Source organism: Nelumbo nucifera, chromosome 2 (assembly GCF_055504915.1).
Source record: "Nelumbo nucifera cultivar China Antique chromosome 2, China Antique-T2T, whole genome shotgun sequence".
NCBI lineage: Eukaryota > Viridiplantae > Streptophyta > Magnoliopsida > Proteales > Nelumbonaceae > Nelumbo > Nelumbo nucifera.
In genome coordinates, this window is record NC_142650.1 from 16,651,669 (window position 1) to 16,665,539 (window position 13,871).

The 13,871-nt window shown below is 42.2% G+C and overlaps 1 protein-coding gene and 1 long non-coding RNA gene across 2 annotated transcripts; both read left to right on the plus strand.

Annotated features, from left to right (window-relative positions):
• Positions 1-3,555: 3,555 nt before the first annotated feature.
• Positions 3,556-4,602, plus strand: LOC148801955 (uncharacterized). The gene is made up of 2 exons (XR_016083016.1): positions 3,556-3,908; positions 4,022-4,602. It is a non-coding gene; the product is annotated as an uncharacterized LOC148801955 (long non-coding RNA).
• A 3,189-nt stretch (positions 4,603-7,791) lies between these two features.
• LOC104597021 (uncharacterized) lies at positions 7,792-9,226 on the plus strand. The gene is made up of 4 exons (XM_010258395.3): positions 7,792-8,100; positions 8,398-8,490; positions 8,625-8,762; positions 8,845-9,226. The coding sequence occupies exons 1-4, from the start codon at positions 7,879-7,881 to the stop codon at positions 8,884-8,886; spliced, it is 495 nt and encodes a 164-aa protein (XP_010256697.1). The 5' UTR covers positions 7,792-7,878; the 3' UTR covers positions 8,887-9,226.
• Positions 9,227-13,871: the final 4,645 nt, after the last annotated feature.

Consider the following 13,871-nt stretch of genomic DNA (forward strand, 5'->3'; position numbering starts at 1 on the left):
GCTAGTCGAACGCAGTTTTGAAGAGGATGTCAGCCGAGCTGCCTGAGTCGACGAGTACGTGTCTGACCTCGAAGTTGTTGATTCTTAGCTTTATTACGAGCGCGTCATCGTGGGGATAGTGGACCCCTCGCACATCATCTTCTGTGAAGAAAATTGGCTCTTCTGTCCTCGACCGCTTTGGGGGGTTCTGCTCCTCTCGGGTGGCCTCACGAACTGACGTCCGAATTGCTGCTGAAGTGCAACCCGCAATGATCGATCCTCCCACTATCATGTGGATGGTCCCCCGAACTGTCCTCTCCTTTGGAGGCTGCCTCTGCGGTTGTTCGGCCAGCCTGCTGCTGGACTTGGAAGGATTCTTACCGTGCTCCCCTTGCCGACCTGTTTTATTACTATTGTTATTATTATTTTGTACAAAGTTTCTCAAATATCCGCGACGGATGAGCTCCTTTATCTCGTCACGGAGGTTTTTACAACTCTCGGTACTGTGACCGTGATCTTTGGGAAAACTGCAATACAAACTCTTATTTCTTTCATTGGGATTCCCCCTCAGACGGGGTGGCCTCTTCACGTACGGGGCGTCCTTGATCGCCATCAGGATTTCGGCCCGCTTCGCGTTCAATGGGGTGTAATCAGCTCGGTCCACTACAGGAGCTCGGAACAATTGACCCGGCTTTGCCCCCCGAACTGTATCCTTTTTCTTTCGGTTGTCCCCTTGACTGGAGGGCTCTCATTCCCTCTTTCTTTTTTCGGGCGCACCCTCGCCCTTCTGGTTTATCTCCTCTTTGGTGGCTATGAACCTATCCGCGAGCTTCAAAAACTCGGTTATGGTTGCTAGCTGGTTGACGACCATGTGCCATTTGAACTCTTTGTGTGTCACGCCTTTCTTGGCTGCTGCAAAGTGTACGGCGGGGTCCAGGCGCGGTATCTGCATACAAGCATCGTTGAACCACTTGATATAGCCCCGGATGGACTCTCCCTCTCTTTGCACTATGCTGAGGAGGCTTTCTTCAGTTCGCGGGCACCGTTTGCTGGTGACGAAGTGGGACGTGAAGGCTTGTGCGAACTGCGTCCAACCTCTTATCGACCTAGGTGCCAAGTTCTGGTACCACGTGCGAGCTTCTCCCCTAAAAGTAGTGGAGAAGGCCACGCACATGCAAGACTCACTAGCTCTCACCAGGTGCATATATGACTGAAAGGCATCTACGTGGTCATTTGGGTCAAACGACCCGTCATACTTGTCAAGAGGGGGGAGCTTGAAGTCTTTGGGCATTGGGGCTGCCAGGAGTTTGGAAGACAGGGGGGATGGAACTGAGAGGAGGGGAGCTTTGACTTCGGCCAAGCTTACCTCTTCTTTGCCCCCGAGCCCGGGCAAATCGCAGGTAACAGATCGGTGAGCTCGGCGGCGGCGTCTTTGCTTCTTGGTGGGCTCGGCGTTCGTGTTGCTCGCCTCTGCGTTGTCCGAAATGGTTTGTGTCTGAAGTAGCCCGGTCTGCTGGTGATGGCTGCGGACAGAGGGGTCATGTTTGGAGTATGTTGCCAGGATCTCGAACTGTTCTCAAAGAGCGGGGTTTCAAGATTCGACTGCCAAGGTGATGTAGACCTGACGAGCCGGTGTCCTCCCGACCTGTCCGCCCGCGATGAGACCGGGGTAGCCGGTCTCTCTCGTCTGCCGCGGGGGGAGGCCTGGTTTTTTGGGAAGTTTTGAGGGGCCTCTCCTTGGCCAGAGGGGCGCTCGTCCTGGCGGAGAGACTTAGCTTGCTACGAGGCTGGGTGTCGAGGCGGGAACCGCGGCTGCTGAAGCTAAGGTTGAGGGGAACTGCTGCTGATACTGATACTGGGAGACCTGGTGCAATACGTGTTGTTGATAGAGCTGAAGTTGTTGGAACTGTTGCATTTGGGCCTGCATGGCCCGCATGCACTGCATCAAGTCCTCCAGTTGGTTCGGGCTGGCCGTCGGGGGCACGACCGAAGGTTCGGTGAACGTCATTCTGACTGTAGCAGGGAGTGGGGCGATGACAGGTGCCACTGTAAGAGGCACATTCAAGCTGGGGATTCCGTCCGCCGAGAGGGTGACGGTGAACTGTCCGATGCAGACCGTAAGAAGTTGGGGTTGTTCCCTGGAGTTATCCATTTCCGCGCTTCGTCCAACGTTGCTAGAGGAAGCCATGAGTGCTGGATTTTTTCAAGGAAGAAGAGAACTGTGAAAGTTTAGAGAGAAAGGCCTTTTGAAGCGATTCCCACAGACGGCGCCAAATGATGTAGCGCGATCCGGTCACTCCTAGCTGGCACTCGCGTGGCTCCTGAGAGGTACCTGGGACGAAAGGGAAGAAGAAGTTCTCCCGGGGGTTTGCCCGGCGGGAACACTCCGATGATTAAGTCAGTACTTTGTGCAAGAAGCGAAGGGAAAACGATGGCTAAGAGTGAAGATTGCGCAAGTAATTAGAAGATACCTTGTTCTTTGAGAATAAGCCCCTTATAACTGAATTTCGTTGCTTCAGGCCCTCTGCTTCTGACAGGGCAGGTATAACCGCCACTGTCAGTCTGCCACAGCCATTACTAGCAAGGCTGAGGTGGCACGCGCAGGGCTGTCGTTGTAGGGTACGTGCCTGTCAGGTATGAGACACCTTTCTGAAGGTGACAGGCGCGATGCTTTCTAACGAGGGACATGTCTGCTGTCCACAGGTTTGTCGGGCACGACGGTCGAGCAGGAAGCCTTCCTGTGGTACGCCGAGCTACCCTTCCGCGAATTACCCTGAGTCGGGTTGTCTCTTGAGTGACATGTTGCCCGTAGCAAGTTATGCCGAGCTGGCTAACCCGAGGTGTCCATGCCTCGGGGTGTCTAGAGATGGATCGTCGTGTTCCTATCTGGGAGTGGCCCGAAGTCCATTGGGAGGAGCTCAGGCCTCAGGAGAGGTCAGAGAGCCCCGAACTCTGGGAACCCCAAAGTGCCTTAACCCCGGAGAGGAGGTGCGAGTGAGGCGACTTCCGGCGAGTGGTTCATCCACCCAATTACCGAGCTGAACTCGATGGGACCTTCCCTCCGAATTGTGATCACGTCCGTTGCACTATCATACTGAATCAATATTTGAGCAAGGTCACCCCACGTATATGATAATGCATGTCTCGCTCAACATTCTATTGGGATGGTTCCAACTTTGCTTCATTACCACCCTCATACATCATTGTCGAGAGGCGTGATGGTTCACCGTATGATAAAGCATTGTTGGAATTGCTTCTTCGTTAATTGTTTCACCAATCAGCATCGAATTGGATCCCAATTAGCTGAACCTGGTATCCTTTGGATTAGCATTACCCAGCGGTCAGCTGGTTCGGATCCCAAGTCCAGATCATCTGGTAGGTGAGCTAATTTCCATATACAAATTATACACCAACTACGGTGGGGGACCCTCCACGCCGTCGCATTTTGCTACAAGTTTGGTATTGAATCTATTGATATCTGGAGAATTCGAACCCAGACCAGACGCTTTCAACAGTACAACGGCTGATAAAATGGGCCGGCCCAGCACAGCCACGTGTCACGGCCCGCACTGCATGTCGAACTGGAGGTAAGAGTAAAAGTCCATAGACTGGCGTGGCCCACAACCTACATTATTTTAGTCGTTTTATTATTTTATATATAAATTATTGTATATACTAAAATTTATATTAATAAATTATAAATTTTTAAAATTTATTATTTTTTTTCATTTTGCCTTTTATAAAAAAAGGATTTCTAGCAGATAAAGGCAATTTTTTGTCTTTAATATCAATATAAAATAATATTTTTATATAATAACTAAAATAAAATATTTTTTTGGAAAAATATGAAGGGCAGTGGATCGTCTTCCTCCTCTACCTCTGTATTCATGCGAATGAATCTGCCTGTGTTATGATAATGTCAAAATGAGGTTCATGCAAAAAAGACAAATAATTTACAAATTGTGCCGGAAAGCCGCTTAATTGGCCGAAAAATCATATTGCAGCTGCTGATGTTTTTTATTTTTTTTTTTCCAATTTGCAGGATATAGAAGCTTGGTCCGGCAACATCTTGATCTTGAAACAGTGAGATAGAGGTTGGAAGAAGGACAATACTCTGGTTGCAGCTAAAAGTTCTTCCGTGATTTCTTCTCCTCTTTAGCAATGCGATTGTATTCTTCTCCAAGAACTCGTCTGAGTCCTCTACCGCAACTGTACTTCGAGACGTCGTCAGAAAGGAGATGCGAATCCAATACCATCCAAAATTGAGCCGCCGGATCCTACTGTAAACGCAGTTCAATCTCTGCCAAAACTTCTACTACGACAAGCGTAGATAGAAAGGGGAGCAACGACCAGGTTCTCCGACAAGGTTTCATCGGAAAACAAACAGCATAGTAGAGCAGTCTAGCGAAAAGGAGTGTCGGGTGCCTGCACCATCGAAGCGGGTGGGGGAATCTGTGGAAACAGAAGCTGTGAGCTCCAGGCAAGCGAGGAAACGTGCGAGGAGGTGATGGCAATTTTTGGCGATTTTTATTTTTCAAGACTCACCTTTTGTTAAAGCACCATCACTAACATAAATTGTCCACGTTAGCATAAATACAATTTGCATGACCAAATTGCCCCTAACTGGCGAATTAGAGAAAAAATATGTTCATTTAGGGTCTCTCTCTACCGATTTTCACTCTTCCTCTGTCGCTCGGAACTTTCTGCATGCCCTTTTGGGTAAGTACGATCTTGGGGTCGGAAATCCGACCAAAAGCACTCTCATTGGCGTTGCCTTGGCTCTGCCCATGCCGGACTAGAATGATACGTCGAGGATGAAGGTGTTGGGGTTAGCAGATCAGTCTTGTCGGGGTAACCAAGTGACCCATTAAGGGAAGCAACTTGGGCTGCTCTGGACCGTTAGAGGGTGTCCTCATAACAGCGAATAAGAGAATAATGGAACAGTTTTGGGTGCGAAGTAGGGAGAGATGAGGGGCAAGTAGTAGGGCAAATGACATGTATAGGCATAATGGTTGCCATTAACGCAATGGAGAAGTAGAAATAAGAGAATATGGAAAGGTGGGTGGTGGGTAAGGGAAAATCATGGAGTCATTTGTAGTCCAGCTCCAGCATTAAGAAAACAAAAATAATGGGCGTTAACATATTCGTCTGCTATTCAATAACTTTGGTTCTCAGTTTGGTGAGAGAGAGAGGCAGAGAGTAGTTCAATGAATGATATAGTCTTAAGAGCCAACAAACGAGATGAGTTCTAATCTATCATCTGGACCCTCCTCCTAAGTAAGACAAAGGAATTAGAGAAATATTCGTTGTACCATTCGCATGGGTTTTAATCTATCATCTATGCATTCAATCTACTCAATCGCTCTCATTGCCAGCAATTATCAATTAATTTGTTTAGAGGATTAGTTGTTCAGTTATCAATCGCTCCCATTCAATTTCCGTCTGATGCCATGCCAGAGCAGAATGAAAGAAAATGGGCAAAAATGAAGAGTGAACCAGATAAAAGAATATGGCAATCCCAAGTTATGAAATCAGATAAAACATAGCCTTATTGCATGAGGATTCAAATTTCAAAAGAGATCGTACACATCAAGGAGGAGAGGAAGAGGAAGCGAGGGTTTTGAATCCTTAACTTCTATGGCATCAATTGCTATTTTCTCCTATTTGTGAAGAAGAAGAACACTGTCCTCAGAGGCTTTCTTGGCTCCGGTCCAGCTCAGCAATGTCGCGCTGGTTCAGATGCTCTCTGTCATTGCTAATGAGATTGAGTTTCTAGAGGAGCACATTTACAATAACGAAGGGGATGTTGAGCCAACTGTATCAGTACTCAATGGCTTTCTCACACCCACTAGATATTGCAGATTCTTGCTTTTCGGATTTGAGGAAGAAGAAATGGGTTCTGGGAATCAAAAGAAGGCATGCAAGGGTCTTATTTATCAGGAAATTGGGGAGACCTTCCTTACAATTCCGAAGGATTTCTACTGCTCAATCCCATTGGATTGATGAGAGATCCAATGGTAATCTCCACCGGTCAGATATATGATCGATCGTCGATTTCTCGGTGGATGGAAGGTCATTGTACTTGCCCAAAGACAAGGCAGATGCTTTCTCATATGGGTCTTGTATATTTTGTTATTTATTTGAAGGATAAAATGGTAATATATTAACAATTATTAACCCGTTTAATATCCAATTAGTGACGTGGTGAATTTTAGACGTTTTAAAAAGTTATGATAGATTTAAAAGAAATATTAAAAAGTCACGGTAAATTTTGGATAATTATCACATCAACTGATTTTTATTTCGAAAACTGATGTGCTTACATTTCAGTGGGAGTCACATGCGACACGGTCAAAAGAAATGTTTTCCCGAGTGCGTTCCCAAAAATATCCAGCCCCACAGGTTTTATTTACATCTTGGTCTCAACAAGAAAGCAGTCATCTGTCAAAATTCAAACTCACACATAGTCCCAAGGAAACAGTCACCAACTCCTTGATTGTAATCCAAGCATATAACATTAGTAAAAGAGGAACTTCGATTCAGTCCTTACAAAGAATCGTGTTCACACCGTCCTTATTGCAGTTTGCGTTAAGAATATCTTTTCATAAATAAAAATATTAATACAGAGATATTTTCAATACACGGTTACAATTGTATATGAAGACAGTACGAATACAGTCTTGTGAGGATTAAATCCGATCATGTAAACGAGCAACGGTTTTTGGAAACATTGAAAAGTAACTTCCTGAATTGGGGTGAAAATATCGGAATTAAAAATTTTTACTGAAATCATGTGATTTTGGTTAAATAAATAAATAAATAATATGTCATTAGACTTCAAATCCATCAATTCAAACCGATCCATCGGGCCAGAGCGTAGTAAATAAGGCACGGATAAGTGTCACGTTTGATCAGGACTCTGGAGTTGTCTGCCTCCACCTAGTAAATTCACCAAATTCCTCCCATTTTCAGCGTCGTCATCTCAAAATGGGCCAGTTTTTTTTTTTTCAACGTCAACCCTGGTGTGGTGCTGGCGGGCGGAAAAATTTTAGCTGTTGGGGCCCAAGAGCATGGCTGTTGAGAGAATTTCCAGGAATGATACGTTATCGTGAAAATAGGTAAATTAGTAATTATATTTTAATTTATTTTTATTAAAAATCAAAAGCATAGGCATGAATAGATGAACTACTTAAAACGTATCCAACTCAAAAACTGTCTCAACAACCTATGCTGTTGAGCCTTAATAGCCAAAACTGTCTCAACAACCATGATATTACTAATAAGGGTTAAATATTAGTAAGGCTCCTTCACATCGCTGCCAAAATTTTCCCAAGGCTCCTTCACATCGCTGCAGTGTCTCACCATCAAGAGAACAGCCGAATAGTCAGTCATCGTTTTTTTCTTCCTCCCCGATGATATTACTAATAAGGGTTAAATATAAAAAGGATAAAATGATAATCTATTAACATTATGTATTTAAGGCTATATTTGATTTGAAGGAAAAGATAGGGAAAAGAAAAAAAATATAGAAAAATCTTATAAAATTTATATAGATTTTTCTGCTTTTCCCTACCATTTCTTTCAAACCAAACATAACTTAACAAAAATTCATGGTGATTTTTAGAAATCATGTGTCGGTTGGGATTCGGACTTTCGTATCGGTTGTCAGACCTACTAATAGTAAGTGGCATTTAATAAGGGCCCTACACATACACATTCAGGAATCAAAGGACGTTTTGGATAAGCCTGGCTGTGTAGAAAGAAAAAGGGAAAGCAAGAAAAATATCTCGCAGGAGTTAAGACAGCTCCCACGTTCCCTTTATAAATATTGGCCCTGACCGTCCCTGCGTGGATTATCCTTATCGAGATTCGAGAAGATAAATCGATAATTGGAAGGAAATGGCGTGCAGTAAGCCGAACCGGAGCGACGTTCCTCTATCAAGGGAGGAGGCGGCCAGGAGAGAGGAAGAAACGAGGGAGTATTTCCACGGAATCGCTCCCAAACGCCACACTAAGCCTCAGCGCAGCGAGTACTCTTCTAACTATGCCGACGATTTCCCTAATTTCGATCAGAATATTCCCGAACTTGCCAAGTTTCAACAGCTGGAGAACGATCCTGAGGTTCTCTCTCTCTCTCTCTCATGCTAATTGTTTATCTATTCATATCAATTTTTTAGAAATTAGATCAGGTAGCAGCGGTTTCAGATCTGGCAGAAGCAAAATATTTGAGTTGTCATCCGATCCGGATGGAGCTAGACCAACCGGAAAGGACCGGTTCTTGAACCTTAGCATTTAGCAACGTCAATGTCACTTACTGTTTCTTGCCTTCAACTTCAATTAATCTAAATCCTGTTGGTTGGCTGGTTGCTTCTTTTGTTTAATTGATGTTTGTTTCGCTTGATTTGTTGAATATTGAAGAAACTGGTTTACAATGGGAGAGAAGCCACAGAGGAATACATGGAGACCGAGTACTACAAAGATCTGAACTGCGTAGACAAGCAACACCACACAGTATGCAAAACAATCCTTTCTCCTGTTAATCACTTCGCAGATTTGACGGTGCTTTTGTGTGTCGATGGTGGTTTTTCTTTTCTTGTTCTTTTTTCTTTGGGCAAATATTTTGATTGATCTTTTTTTCCCTATAGACGGGAACGGGTTTCATCAAGATGGATAACGCGAACGGTAATTGCTTTAGACTGGCACCGGATTCGGATTCCGGCTACCATGCTTCGTGGAAGGGAAATCCGGCAACTAACGACTGGATTCCGGCAGCAGCTGATATGGTAAAACGGAAAACGCACCTTAATATAATCTAAGTGTTTGAGAATACGCGACTGACGAATCCTCTGCTGTTTTACGTTGCAGATAATTCCGGGTTCCGACAAGCCCAATAGGAGCGACAATTGAATAAAAGGAAGAAACTATTGATTTCTTCTAAATTAGATGATGAGAATGACGACTGCATTGCTCGAATAATTGTATGCACAAAATGTAATGATACGATAAAATGGGCATGCTAAATCTGCATGAATACTTCCCCGTGTTGTCTGAGTAATGTGTTAAGTTCATGGCTATATGTCCTCGTCTGGCTGGCTCACTTGCTTACCAAAAGAGCTCTTTTTTCTATTTCAAGTGTGTTCACAGTTCACTTGGTCTGTTCTCTGTTGTTCCAGATTTTCTTTTCTCAGCACTCTTAACTGATTGTACCTTGAGCAATTGATTTTAATGAAATCTACTCTTTAATCAACATAGAACATTAAACTAATATATAAGCATAAATGTAACTATGTAAGACTTGGATCGGATTGGACCAGATGGTCAGATCACGAAAACCAGAAATGGTAGGCATTCTCTGTCCTAGTTAAATGACGCTTTTCACAAGTTGAACGGAGTAACTACCCAATGACACCATGACCCATTTGAGTTTTAGCACTTCGGTTTTTGTTCCGGTCTGAGTCTTACAATATTGATTTAAATAGGTAATATTGACTTTTGGGTTGGGATTGATCAATATTCAATCCAATTATAAAACAATTGAGTTCAGGGTGTTCTGTATTGTGGATATTTTGTGGATTGCTTGGTTTTGAAACAAGTCACACGGCCTATGCCCATTAAGCATTCTTCTAGAAGTGTAGTATGTTTTGAAAGATGATTTAAAAGTAGTGTTTTCAATCTATTGTTGATTCGGACAGTTGAATCATTTGAATCAACTAGTCTTGATTTTGGATCTGATTCTGTTGAAACTCGTTCGGTAAAAAAACATTAATTTGGTAAAAAAATCATCCAACCTAGGTGGTTCAAGCATTGATTCATTCGACCCAATCACAGGTTGTGGGACGCACATATTACGTGCAAATTTCCAGAAACCATAACTTTACACCCTGATGCTTGATTAGGGTTATTTTTTATTTTAGGTAACTTTCCAAGATTTGTGTCCCAAGGGGCCAAAGGTGCCTTGCCCTGCTATTTTACCAAAAAATTCTTTTAGGGCCTCAATTGCAATTTTAACATTTGTTAAAAATAAAAATAAAATATAAAATAATATTTATATATGCATATATTACATCTCAAAAATAATTATACATTTTTAATGATAAAATACACGTTTATACATACCTACACACATGACACGATCAAACCTGTCACCTATGACCCGAAGACAAAAATATTGCAATTTCTCTTACATATCAGTATCTCGTGAATGAATCCACACCACAACTAATTGGATGATCACTATGAGGTTGTGTGGTACTATGGTCGTTTATTTAATAAACATTTTGTATGTGATGTATCTTGAAAAATTAGAAAAGGGGTTAATAAATGCTTTTTGATGTTGTTTTATGTTTAGGCGCCATTAGGCACCACATAAGCTAAACAATAAATAAACCCCTTGGTGTTGGGGGAAACATTAAAAATGAAGCTTCCCCCTATTGATTGGATTTTACACAAAACAAGACAAACATTCACCAAACAACATTTCAGAATAAGCACATGGGTGGCAGTGAACTAGTTCTGTTTTTCAAATAAATGACAACGGAACGGATTATGCGCGATCTAGTGCTCCCTATTGGAGGACAGCTCGAACGTCAAACTAGCAAGGTCACCTAGTCGAGCTACAAGAAAATGAGGTCAGAGTGTCTGGGGTGCTTTACCCGGTGTGGGCACTCCGATGCTTAAATTAACGAATTGGAGGTTTTTGAGAGAGTTGAAAGCAATATTGCTAGAGTATTGAGAGAGTTGAATCACACGTACCTTGTGAGGCTGGAGGCAAGGCCTTTATATAGGCGAGTTGTCGTGGGCCTCACGATGCATGTCCGAGATCCTCAGGCCGTCCGGTCGGTAGTTGGTTTCGCACCCAAAGGCGAACTCTACACAAGTTGATAAGGCTTATCCAAATCAGTCCGAATCGGGCGAGGAGAAGATGAATTCCATTTACGTGGTGTCGTGATCCCGAGGAGATTGAAGACAGTTGACTTGCTTTTGGATAGAGGTTACGTGGCATCTCGATAGATCGGTGCATATAGTTGAGCTATTCAAGCCTTGGTCTCTAACTGGGTGACCCGATGTGTGCAAGATGACTGGGATTGCTGAGGTCACCGAGGTCACTGAGGTGTCACCTCTTTGTTCTATGACTCCATGTGTCATCATATCATTTGACGGGCCAAATTATCCCTCATCAGGAACCAAACATCATCTATATGTAATATAATAAATATTGAAATATTTTATTTACAATTTGACTAACAATACCTCCACACCACAATCCAGTAGATTCAAACACACTACACGTTAGAGAGACCACACTACCAAAATCAAGCAAAGAGTAGTCCAACCCCTGAGATCAAGACTATCCTAGATTTGCAATTTTGGCTGATTTAACTTGAGCCTTACCCAACCCAAGCTTTTTTGCATTGGTTGTGCTTAGACTTTCAGCTTCTAGGATGGGCTGAGGCCTAAAAACCTGTGCTTGAACCAAAACCAGTATCATATGTAAAAACATGCATATTTGAATCCAAGTGTCTTATTTTTAAATTGGATACAAAGCCTAGATAAGCATGAAAACGTTTAAACCCATCCAAGTCTGTATAAGCCCAAGCCCATCTCAATTTGTGTTGGATTTGGCCATGACGAGGCTTAGGTTGGCAAACTCAGGCTTTGACCTTAGATTGGGCTACACTTTGATCTGATGTCCAGATCTTAGGGTTGGAGTCTGTTTTAGCCATATACCCAGCCTAACTTGCATAGGTTACACCCCCTATCTTATTCTGTGGTTCATAGATTCTAAAGAAGGATTTATCATTTATCTTCCTCACTCAGGCCTTAGTTGTCCAATGAGGGCCTAAAGAAGTTCCTTTTCACCGCTGGAAAGAAAGATTAGCATTCATTCCACCACTGGTAAGAGAAGGTGAAGCACCCTTGTATGGATAGGGATGCAAATGGATCGAATCGAATTCAGATAGGGGTAATACCCAAATTCGATCCGATAATGTAAATCCTATATCTAATCTGATCCATTGATCTAACAAATCCCACAAAGATCAATTCAAATTCAAACCTGTTAAGAATGCCAGATATCCGAGTCTGATTGGATACGGGTGATTCGAATTCAATCCAATTTTGAAATGGATTCTATTTTTAGATCTAATCCGATCTGGTTCTATTTGAAAATCCAATAAGAAATATCTGAAATCTACAAAATAAAATCAAATTTAAATTTGAATTGAATGATAATCCGACCCATTTGCACCCCTAATGTAGAGTTTGCTTGAATATAAAATTATAGAAAAGTCATTACCTTTGAGCTGCATCAAAAATTTATCACCCTAATTAGATTCTTGATATCCTCATGGAGTTGAGCCTTGCAAGATTTCTAATCGGGAATGACCGACTAACTTCTCACTCTCACCAGCACTGGTCCGACTACTTGTATTGTGAATAAAGTCGCATCAATTGAGAGGACTCGCCCATTCACATTCTAACATTTTTGTTTGCTTGGTTATTGGTTATTGCCATTTATCTTTTGATTGCAATCTGTCATCTAATTTGCTTCAGCGCTGAGGTGGGTACTTTGAGTAAGGCTGCAACTTGGGCCGGGTTGGCCCTAACCCAATCTAAAAAAGTTAGGTTGGGTTGGGTTAGGTTGATGCTCGAATTAGGGTTAGGGTTGAAATTTATGAATTCGAATTTACTTCAGATTGGATCGGGTTGACCCGATATCATACATTGATTTGTTTATATGCATGATAGTTGTATAGCCCCTACTACATACTATCATTTATATCATTTATTTCTTTTAAGATAACCACTTCACTAAGTCCTAATTGTAAATACCAAAACCTTAATAATATTTTTTATGTTTTTTGAATATTTTATTCTTTATCTCCTCTTTGTTGTTTGCCACCCATAGCTTACTGCCCATAAAAGATCCATTATAAGCTATAACTCATAATAAACTATAATCATTTCAAACACTTTTTTTTTTATTTTGTACTTAAAGAACCAATAAAAACATCAACTAATAAAACATAGGATTAATATATGTAGTGAAAGTTGAGTTAAGATCTGAGATTAAGAAGTTCTATGAGATATTAAGGGATGGGAAGAAGGTTGGGTTAGGCCCAACCTGAGCCCAACCCAAAGTTGACTTCGGGTTGGATTGGGTTAGGGTTGAAGGAATTTAGTTAGGGTTAGGATTAGGATTGGGTAGGTCAGGTTGGGGGTTTAGAACTTAGGATTGGGTTAAGGTTGGCCTCAACCCAGCCCAACTTGCAGCCCTAACTTTGAGTGATATGTTAAACGAGATCCAACAGTAGGGGATCAGCCTGGAAAGTACACAGTAAAATTAAATATTGAATCATGCCGGAAAGACATGATAACGGAAAAACTTACAACCAATCAATCGGTATCATAAACATAAAGCAAGTAACCAATCAGCTGGATTTATTCAGAGGGGTTGTAATTGGTCAAAGACTTTGCGGAATCATATATTTCCGGCATCATAGATTCTCCCTAAAACTTTGTTCTTTTTTCTTGCACTTCCAACATTAAAAGTAATCATTGTGTTGTGTGACATTGGGGAACCATCTTCTTAGTTCTTGCCAATGACTTAAATACCCAAGGCCAAAAGTTGAAACAGTTGTATCATTTGCTGCTGAATTTCTCCTTTCGCAAGAGAAGTTCGGTTTGGCTTTTGCTTGTGTGCTCTGAACATTCTACTCTTACATGTTATTCCCTTTACATGAATGACCTAATTCATGATCCAGGATCATGCTTGCTTTTAGTGAAACGAATAGCAATTTCGCATTAGTTGTTGACTTTTTTATGGTGACATGTATGAATATATGGAGTATAAACTGCTATACAATTTAGGAGTGAAAGGTACATAAGTCCAG